The sequence below is a fragment of the Emiliania huxleyi genome, assembly GCF_000372725.1.
Source record: "Emiliania huxleyi CCMP1516 chromosome Unknown EMIHUscaffold_185, whole genome shotgun sequence".
NCBI classification, from domain to species: Eukaryota; Haptophyta; order Isochrysidales; family Noelaerhabdaceae; genus Emiliania; species Emiliania huxleyi.
In genome coordinates, this window is record NW_005200738.1 from 252,469 (window position 1) to 262,502 (window position 10,034).

The 10,034-nt window shown below is 66.9% G+C and overlaps 2 protein-coding genes across 2 annotated transcripts; both read right to left on the minus strand.

The window, feature by feature from the left end:
* Positions 1-21: 21 nt before the first annotated feature.
* Positions 22-2,040, minus strand: EMIHUDRAFT_456574 (hypothetical protein; the record flags this gene model as incomplete). The annotated part of the gene is made up of 6 exons (XM_005782891.1): positions 22-123; positions 655-716; positions 804-843; positions 915-998; positions 1,071-1,091; positions 1,546-2,040. Coding segments are annotated over 6 exons (804 nt in total), but the record flags the coding sequence as incomplete, so codon positions are not given.
* Positions 2,041-4,898: 2,858 nt separating this feature from the next.
* EMIHUDRAFT_442519 (hypothetical protein) lies at positions 4,899-6,974 on the minus strand. Its single transcript, XM_005782892.1, has 6 exons — positions 6,156-6,974; positions 6,013-6,085; positions 5,728-5,831; positions 5,542-5,659; positions 5,397-5,469; positions 4,899-5,328 (listed from the first exon to the last, which is right to left on the minus strand). Exons 1-6 carry the CDS (start codon positions 6,962-6,964, stop codon positions 4,967-4,969), a joined length of 1,539 nt encoding a protein of 512 aa, XP_005782949.1. The 5' UTR covers positions 6,965-6,974; the 3' UTR covers positions 4,899-4,966.
* Between the last annotated feature and the right edge of the window lie 3,060 nt (positions 6,975-10,034).

The window sequence follows — 10,034 nt, forward strand, 5'->3', positions numbered from 1 at the left end:
AGGGGGGGGGGGGGGGCGGACCTGCCACGGGGCATTTCGCGGCGTGGAGACGGCGTCGAGGCGGAGCGCGGGGTGGAGGAAGAGGGTGGCGAGCGCGTCGAGCAGCGGCGCGTGCGAGAGGACCTGCGGCCCGGCGGCGGTGGCGGCGTGAGACGGGTCAGCCGTACTGCGACGTCCTCGGCGCGGGCGGCGAGACAGTCTCGCCGAGAAGAAGAGGGCGAGGCAGAGCAGCGCGAGCACCTCCGCCTCGCCGCCCGCCGCGCCGCTCCCCGCGCCGCTCCCCTCGCCGCTCCCCTCGCCGCTCCCCTCGCCGCCGGCGGGCGAGGGCGCGGCCTCCGACGCGCCGCCGTGCAGGACGTGGCTCGGGCAGTCGCCTCCGAGGCGGGCGTGCGGGACGAGCGGAGCGGCGAGGCAGGGGAGGACGAAGGAGGAGAGGAGGGCGGAGGAGAGGCGGCGCGCGAGAGGCTCGAGCGCCGCCTCGAGGAGGTCGTTGACAAAGTACACCTGCCCGGGGAGGGGAGGGGAGGGGGCGAGGGGGACGTCTCACGGGGGCGGTCCTCTTGCAGTCTCCAGCAGGGTTTGAAGTCTCCAGTAGGGTTTGGAGGTGCGCCGGCGGGCGTCAGCGATCTCGGGGCGATCTCGGAGCTGAGTGACGGCGGGGCGCGCCTCGTCGAGCAGCCTGCCCAGGCTCTCCTCCACCGCCTCGACCGAGGCGCCTGCGGGTGCGCGCCAGCTGTGAATGCCAGGTCGCTGTGCAGACTCCACCTCGGCCGAGGCGCCTTCTCGCCGCGCCAGCGCCACACTCGCACGCTCGTGCTCGGCGAGCAGCGCCGCCACGAGCACCTGCCAACGGCGGGAGAGGTGTGAGCAGCGCCTCGTCGGGCTCGGCGAGCAGCGCCGCCCCGCAGCAGCACCTGCGGCAGCGTGCCGCTCCCACACACGTACTCCTGCACCGCCGCCTCTGCCACCTTGCAGACCGAGAGCACGATCGTCCGCACCTGCACACCACCCGGCTGGAGGGGTGAGCGGGCCCTCCGCCGGGCAGGCGGAAGGCGCAGAGGGCACGGCACCGCCGTCCTCACCATCCGCTCCTATCCATGAATCATCACCCGCTCAGAACGGACCAGCGAGCAGGTGTGGCGCCGCGCCGCCGCCGCGTGCCTCGTGCGTCCATAGGGTGAGTGCCGCCTGGGAGAGGAGGGGAAGGGGTCAGACCCAGGTCCAGCGGCGCGGGCCGTGCTGCACGGCGGGGCGGAGGGGGCGGCCTCGAAGAGCGCGAACTCGCGCGAGCGGCGGCGAGGCGCGCCGCCGCCGCCGCCGCCGCCGCCGCCGCCGCCGCCGCCGCCGCCGCCGCCGCCGCCGCCGTCGGCGGCGTCGCCGCCGCCGCCGTCAGCGGCACAAGTATCGGAGGAGGCGGAGGCATGCGCGGAAGGGGTCGAGGAGGCGTCGGCGTCGGTGCTGGCCAAGGAGTAGGACGAGCGGCGCGCCGACTGCAGAGTCGCCGATGAAGAACCTACCGCGGCCAACGCGCCGCCGTGAGCTCACGATCCCGCCCCGTCGCCGCAGGCGCTGGAGGTGGCGGCACTGGACGGTGTGCTCGTCGAGCCGCAGAGCGATGGCCTTGAGGAGGGAGATGTAGTGGGCGAGCAGCTCCTCGTGGGAAAAGTCGAACGGGTGGCGGATCAGCTCGTTGATGTGGTCGTTGGAGAGGATGTAGTAGATGGAGGGCCCCGCCTCAATGTTTGAGATGAGAATCGACAGCGTCTGCAGCATCTGCACCTTGACAGAGACGGGCGTCTCGCGCTGCTCGAGAAGCCGCCAGAAGATGCCGAGCATGTTCTTCTCGAGAAAGAAGTCGAAGAGCACCGGGTCGTTCTGGTCACCCCACAGCACAAGCTCCGCGATCGTGCGCAGGTTGTCGACGACCGCAGCGCGGTTGCGCTCGGTGACCACAACCGTGTCGTGGAGGTGCTGGTGGAGCCTGCTCATGTTGGCGAGAGAGAACTTTGGTGGCGGCACGATCGTCGACCAGAAAGGCATGGCGGCGCAGCGCTTTGGGCGCCGGCCTTTCCCTGGCGGCGCCGCACGCGATGCATGGAAAGAAATTCATCCGGTGCAAGTCCTCCAAGTTGGCACAAGACAAAATCCGGTAACTGGCGACCCTGTGCTCCTCCCATCCCTCTTTACTTTCTTCACACTGGGCACGGGGCCACTGGCGCGCACTCACTGCAAAAGAATTTTTCGCGCGCCTCGCACAACACTGTCCTCGACCCAGCCCTAGCTTGGGTGGGATGTCCGTTTTGTTCATTCCGGGGCCTGTCAACACTAAGAAGAAAATGGGATTTTTCCAGAAAATTAACCGGGCAGGAGAGAGAACCCTTACGCGCACCACGGCGGCCGCCTTCAACTCCCCGAGCGGGGCCTACTAGGACTAACTAGGGCGCGCGCTCGGCAACTTCCTGCGCGCTTTTGCGCAGGGTCACAGCCCCTGGGCCAGCTACTGGTGGAACCACCTCAAGGCCGGCGCGCATGTGCGGGCGATGGACTGACTCCGGCAGGTCAGTGCGTCAACCGCATTGTGCCGCAGCTGCACCGCTTCTCCCCGGACAATATCTCGGCGCTCGCGCGCGCCACCGCCCCCGGCGCGGGGTGGGTTGTCAGTTCGTGAGTTCTGTGGCCCCATCCCTGTGCCCCACCTTCTTCTCCTGCGCCAGTCCCCGCGAACCCCACTATATAGCGCCACCTCGTGAGCTGTCCTGTGAGCTGTGTGTTGTGCGTCCAGCAGTCCGGACCCAGTGCTACGGCCGGTGATAGCGTGCCTCGTGTCGGCTCCCGAGCCAATCGTGTGTAGCGTGTGTGTGCGTGTGGGCCCGTCCTCCATGCTAGGAGGTGTGTAAGAGCTAATACTGACTGACTGACTGCTGGAGAGAGAACGACGAGAGTGGGACGACCGCGAGGTGGCATAAACGAAGGTCGGTGGGAGAAGTTGCGAGAGACTGCGACGAGAGATATAGGTAGACCGTGTTTATTATGACCCCCCGATGAACACACCAGCGAGGGAGGGCGAGACGATCGAGGGGTCCCGTACCATGCGGAATCGACCCTATCCAGTGCTCAAGTGCTCAAGGTAGACAGAGGCAGATGCACAAGGGCAAACATCGGAGACGGCTAGCTAGCACCACACACTCTTCTATCCTTAAATCCCTGTGTGGTGGCGGCGTGCCGTCCTGCTTTCGCGGTTCTTCTTTCTTTTGGTGTTTCGATACCGGCCGGGCCGAAAACGTCTCTTTACATCGTAGAGAGAGAGCGCGCCCGCCTTGCAAACATGGGCTGCAAGCAACTCGGGTTCCGTGGTCAACGGGCGTTCGACCACACCACCGGCCAAGGCTACGTCAAGTCACAGCGTGGCCACTACCATGATGGGATCTTCACCAAACGAAACAAGTTCAACCTGCTTCTCCACGAGACATTCGGCGGCGGCTTCTCGCCGCCAGCAGTTGCAAAGATCAACCGCCTTGCGCGCAAGGCTCAACGCTCGGGCGTTGACCGCACCGCGTACCCTCCCCACTCCCGCCTCTCATTTGTGTCACACCACGCGGAACGCATCTCCATCGCTTCGGTGAAGGGGGTGAACCGTGCCATCCTCGATCGCCGTGCAAAGCTCGCTTCCGAGCTCTCACGCCGCGCGCGTAGGGCCCTTAGGGGCCTAGAGAACACAACCCCCTCTCTCTTTTCTCCCAGTAAGCTAAAAGTACGTATGTACATCGTCCAACCCTATGGCGGCGCCAGTAGCAGCCTGTGTCGACGGGCGCGACTTTCGGACCGATGATATTGTCGCCGGTCTGGAGGGCCTCGCCATCTTTGAGCCCGCAGTCGCTCGCTTGCCTGCAGAGATGGTTGTTGTCATAGCGCGCATCGTTGCTGCGTGGGATGCCGCTGAAGAGCGCGGCTGGGGCCGCTTTGCAAACAAGGGCCACGGCAGCCATGAGCTCGTCGCAATGCTCGGGGTGTGCCACGGGTGGCGAGAGCCGCTGCTGGCATTCGAGCCAGCATGGCGGCGGTTGCTCGAGGCTCGCTTTCCCGCGCTGCAGCTGAGCAGGGCTCTTCAACGTGACCACAATGGCAAGCGAGTCGAGCCGCTGGCCTATGTGCGCAAGGGACGCCTGCCTTGCCGGGAGCATTTTCTCTTGCAGCAGACCGTGGAGCGCTTGCGTGGCGCTGCCGTATCGCCACCACCGCGATGCACCATCGAGGGGGCAAAGCTGGAAGACTTCACCTTTACGATCGAGGCCAAGCGAGTCGGCTGGCATGAGGACACGTGGTTCTCTACCGACGAGGAGGAGCGAGCGCATTACCCAAGAGGCTCGATCGAGTCCTGGGCCGGTCCACTCAGCAGATTTGACTACGATGGTTGCGAGGAAGATGGCACCCCGCTGATGGGCTCGCTGCAGCTCGAGGACGCAAAGGTCGAAGTGAACGTTTACGTCACGACGCCCGACGGGCACACCTGCAAGATCTACGAGCGCGGCAAGCACGACTACGACGAAGAATTCTGCGGAGGCGAGGGCCAGGCTATGAGCTTTTTCACAAGGCACAAATTGCCATACGCGTACGAGACGCCGCCGGAAGAGGGTTCAAGATAGGCATCACAACTGCGTCATCGGCAGTGTCGGCGTGGTGATCGAGTTCGAAGACTCCCTGCCAGAGGAGGACGTCTTGGTGTACCTGCGTGGTGAGGAGGTCCCTTTCCTGGACGATGCGAGGTAGGTGGTAGGTAGAGAGGTGACATGAGAGGTGAGAACTGGACACGCACACGTGCGCGTGCGCGGAAACAATGCGCAATGCCGGAGATCAGACCCACCGGCGCGGTTTCCCCGGTTAATATGGACGCTCGTCGTCTGCCTCAATTCTCACGGGACCACCTTCACTCATAGTGTACGATAGGCCGCGCGCGACGCCACTCGTCTTAGGCAGTCGCGTGCGACCGCGCGGCGGCTGCGGCGGCGAGCGCGGCCGCGACCACCACCGCTGCGGCCGCGGCAGCCGCTCGTGCGAGCCCCCCGGACGGCGCCGCCCGCGCCGCCGTCTCGCCCGCAGCCTGCGGGGCGTGGTAGAGCACGCCATCGCCGCCGACGGAGGTGAGGTGGCAGTTGTAGCCCTTGGCCTCGAGGCGGCGCCGCGCGGCGTCCGCCGACTTGCTCGCCTCGCCTCTGGCGGCGCCGCCGACGCCGACGACGGAGATTGCGCAGCCGCCTCCTCCGGCGCCAGTCAGCTTTGTGGCGAGGCCGTGTTCCGCGGCGGTGGCGACGACGTCCTCGAGGGCGGCGCCTGCGGGGCATATAACGTGTCGTGGACGCATCCCGGAAAGGGCCTGTCCTTTGCGGCGAGGGGGGCGCCAGAGACTCCGAGCGAGACGAGGAGGCCGTGGTTGATTCGCACGAGCTCGGGCAGCTCCGCGCTGAGCCGCGCCTACAGGGGCGCGTAGCGGGCGTGCAGTGGGCGTGCACACACGCCCCGCCAGCCGCCGCGCCTCTGCCGCGCCTCCGACGAGGCGGTCGCTGCGAGGAAGGCCTCGGCGACGGAGGCGACCGCGCCGAAGAGGGCCTCGGTGAGGGCGGGCTGTGCGTCGCGCAGCGCTCGCACCTTCGCCACGAGGCGCCTGCGGGAAGGCTCCGCGAAGGCTGAGGGAGGGCCCTAGCGAGCCTCGCACGCGAGGTGACGAGGCACCGCGTCGAGCGCGGCACGTTGGTGTTGGTGACCAGGACAGTCATCGGCCGTAGCGAGGCGATCGGCTCGAAGCGAAGGGCCGCGCCGCTCTCCCGGCCGGCCCGCTGCGGAGGGAGCGGGGCGGGGGGTCAGAGCCGCGTCCCGAAGCCGGTGCCAGTAGGGGAGAGGGGCAGTGCAGCGAGGGGAGGGCTGGCGGTGGAGCGCTGGCGTCAGCGCCGTCGCTGTCTCTTTCCCTTGGCGGTCTGCGGGGGCGCCACATGCGGTCGGAAGGCGGGCGGGGCCCACCTGCAGCCGCATCCCTCCGCCCTCGCACGAGACGGCGTTGTCGAGGCCGGACGGAGTGCCGTGCAGGATGCACCTGCGGGACGGTGTCGTGGACGTGTCACGGACATGGCGAGGCGGGGCGGGGTGGCGCGTGCTTTTCGCACTCGGCGCAGTAGGCCCAGCCGTTGATGAGCTCGCGCGCGGCGCTCGACGGCGTGCTCGTCTCGGCCTCACGGCACCCCTCCTCCCCAGTGCCCGCCACCCGCCCTCCAGACCCGCCTGCTCCCGACCGTCCTCCTCCCGCCTTCGCGCCTCCCGCCTCTGCTGACGTCGCCGCTCCGTCGGCAGCTCGCGGCCCGCCCTCGAGCAGAGCGAGGTCCGAGGCGGCGGTCGAGCCGAGCCGCTCGCGCAGCAGCAGCTGCAGCCGCAGCAGCGCCGCCGCCACCGCCACACTGAAGGCGGCAGACGAGCCGAGCCCGGCGCCGACCGGCAAGCCGGCGGACCGCACGCCGACGCGCAGCCGGCCGCCGACTCGCGCGCCGAGCTGCGGGAGCAGCGACGCGGCGAGGAAGAGCAGCGGCACCAGCGCCGCCTTGTCCGCCTCGGGCGCGCCGCCCAGCTCACGGTGGAGTGCCTCGATGACGCGAGCGCCGGCGGCCAGCGGCGTGCGCCAGCCATCGTCGCTGCGCTCCTCCGAGGCGCGGGTCGGGAGCATAGCGGCGGCCAGCGCCGACAGCGGCACGTCCGCCCGCACAGGACCTCTGCCGCACGCGCTCGGCAGGTCGTGCAGCGTCGCCTCGAGCGTCCCGTCGCCGTCGTCACACAGCTCGGCCTCGACGGTGACGCGCATGCTAGAGAGCGCCACGGCCACCGCCGTGTGACCGTACACCACGGCGTGCTCACCAAAGAGGATCAGCTTCCCTGGGGCGGAGGCACGCGAGCGGAGCGGTGTGGGGTAGGGCGCCTTCGCCATTTTGCTGTGCCAAGGTGGATGAAAAGATCTATCTCTGGCAACAAAGGCGAAAGAAGCCGCGAGAACAAGGGACCGGCAGGCGGCGGCGTCGCAGGACGAGGCAGAAGAGAACGACGCGACAGAGGAGGAAACGACAAGGGAGAGAACGACGAGAGTGGGATGACCGCGAGGTGGCATGAAGGTTGCAGCGAGAAGCGGCGAGAGACTGCGAAGAGAGCGGACTCGGGGCCGGTGCTTTGACGCAGCACAGTGTGCTTCGTGGTAGCATGAACTCAGAACGGCCCCCCGAGAGCGCCTCTTCGACGCCCACGGGTCCCGGGGGGTCGGAGGGGTTGCGAGAGGGCCCCGGCTATTTTTTGTTTGAATCCCGGAGGCCGTTCGAACATGAATTGACGTTCCACGTGCCCGTCCACAGCACGGACAACATGCTAGCCCAGCAGGCGGCGGAGGCAAGGCGGCAAAGGGTGGCAAGGGCGGCGGCAAGGGCGGTGGCAAGGGTGGTGGCCGTGGCGCACCAGACCCGCTTTGCGCCGCCGCCCTCAACGCCCGATATACTCGGTTAGAGCCGGCGGAGCGACGGCGGCAAAGGTGCGGCCGCCGGCGACCTCACACGGCGTCGAGCGCCGTAGAGACGGCCTCGAGAGCCGCCACCAGGTGTGCCACGACCGCGGCCGCGAGGCTCGTGGCGATGGATGCGCCAGACCCGCTTTGCGCCGCCGCCCTCAACGCCCGATACTCGATCAGAGCCGGCGGAGCGACGGCGGCGGAGACACGGAGTTGCGGCCGCCGGCGACCTCACACGGCGTCGAGCGCCGTAGAGACGGCCTCGAGAGCCGCCACCAGGTGTGCCACGACCGCGGCCGCGAGGCTCGTGGCGATGGATGCGCCAGACCCGCTTTGCGCCGCCGCCTCAACGCCCGATACTCGATCAGAGCCGGCGGAGCGACGGCGGCAGAGTTGCGGCCGCCGGCGACCTTCCCCTCGACCACGCCGCCGACCCGTCGACAAGCACGCGTGGACTGCCATCGAGAAGAAAGAGAAGGAGGGCGGCACATCCGGAGCCCGCGGGCGCGGCGTGGGCGGGCGCGGGCGCGGGCGGGCGCGCGGGAACCCCGCCAGCGGAGGCGACAATGCCTCTGGCGGCTCTGCAGGCGGCGCGCGGCGCGCCTCTCGCCGGTCTCCCGCACGCTCCTGAGGGCCGAGAGGGCCGAGAGGCGGGGTTGGTGACCCGGGGGCATGGGCGGTGCGGCCCGCGCCGCGCGCGGGCGCGTGGCAGCCCGTGAGTGCCGAGATCGGGTCTGTGCTTCGACATAGCATGGGCCCCCGGAGGCCCATCTACAGCAGCGGCGAAGTGAGCGTGTTTGTGGTGTTGGTGTGACGTCTGAGCTTGGATCTGTGACTAAAGCCGCTTACCACTGATGGATCCCCACCCGAATAACACACAGTGAGCGCCCCAGCACTTCACTACGCCCTCCGCGCGAAATCGCTAGTGGTGCTTTGTGGCAGCACATTGTGCTTTGTGGCAGCACGGGTGCGGTGCCCGAGACCGAGAGATAGGAAGAGGCAGACTCCCTAGGGTGGGCGACGGCTAGCGCATCACACACCTCTCCTTAAAATCCCTGTGTGTGGTGGCGGCGTGCCGTCTCCCATCCCTCCCTTGGGTTGTGTGTCTTCTTTCTTTTCTTTCTTTACACTGGGCACGGGACTGGCGCGCACTGGATGAAAAGAAATAAAAGTCGATCTCTCCGGGATGTGTGGTGCTCGGCGTCGTTTGTATAGTCCTTGCGTTGCGGCATCGATGCTACCGACAAAGAGCCCGCTGGGGGCTCCCTTGCGATTGCCTCGGTGCCCCGCCAGCGTGCTTTTGTCATCATGCTGTCGTGCCTCTCCGCAGCCGCCGCGCTTCCGCGGCCCAAGGCAGTTCAAGATTACAATGAGTAACTCAACTCATCCTTTGGCAGCTTGTATTGTTGAGTATGAGTAGTCATGACGTCTGGTATCCATGAACATGAATAGTCAAGTCTGCCTGTACTCATGAATATGAATAATGTATTCAAATACAAGTGCGTGAGCAACTTGCAGGTAAAACCGGGTATACCCGCAAAAGTCCAGGTATACCCGAGAAATACCTGAGCGCACGTCCACATGCCGCGCACGCCTACTCCCAGGGTCCCTGCGCCAACTGTGGCGCGCACCGCCTGCTCACGTGCGCGCACCGCACCATGTGCTGCCGCTACAAGTGCCAGAGAGCGGCTGCGGCGCAGCGCCAGGCGCGGCTGGCAGGTGGCGGTGCGGACGACGCGGTCGTGCCGACATTCTGCTACAAGATGATTGAGGCGGTGCTCGGCATGCGCTTTTGCGACCCCGATCAACTGATCGGAAAGAAGCGGCGCAACAGGCTGGCTGCTGCCGACAACACCATTTGCTACCTCACGCGCGGCACGTTCAAAGAGGACCAGCATGACGCAGGCTTTGCCGATACAAGCTGGGTTGAGCTTGAGGAGCTGTACGAGAACTGCGGCAAGGCGCAGCTGAACGGCGCAGTGAAGAAGTACCGAAAGGCGGAAGATGAGGCTGTGAAGGCCGCGGTTGCTGAGTTTGAAGAGGGCATTGAGGATTAGGCAGCCACTAGTGCTAGTGGCGTGGCTCGATAGAGGATTTGTCGTTGTTCATGTAAAACACACAAACCGAGCCACACAGGGCACCGCGGCTAGATATTCACGATGCCACGGCGGCGGCATCCGACGACGAAGCCGCCCCGGCCGCCCCGGCCGCCGATGAAGATGCCGCACCGGCCACGCCCGAGGAGCCCTCCTTGTGCTCGCCCCCTTTGCCTCGGAACAGCTCGTAGTACTTCTCCTTGATCGCTGCCACTGCCGGCTCGAAGGCCTTCTTGTTGAAGCCAATCCTGACCAGCACAGCGAGGTGGGCCGGGTTGAGGTTGGGGTCTGCCAGCAGCCCAGCGCGAGAGAAGATCTGCTCGACGTTGGCCTCGCGCGGCAGGTGGCACGCAGTCTGCTTGAAGAGAACGTAGTGCAGCGGGAACTTGTTGCGCAGCGCCCACATCATG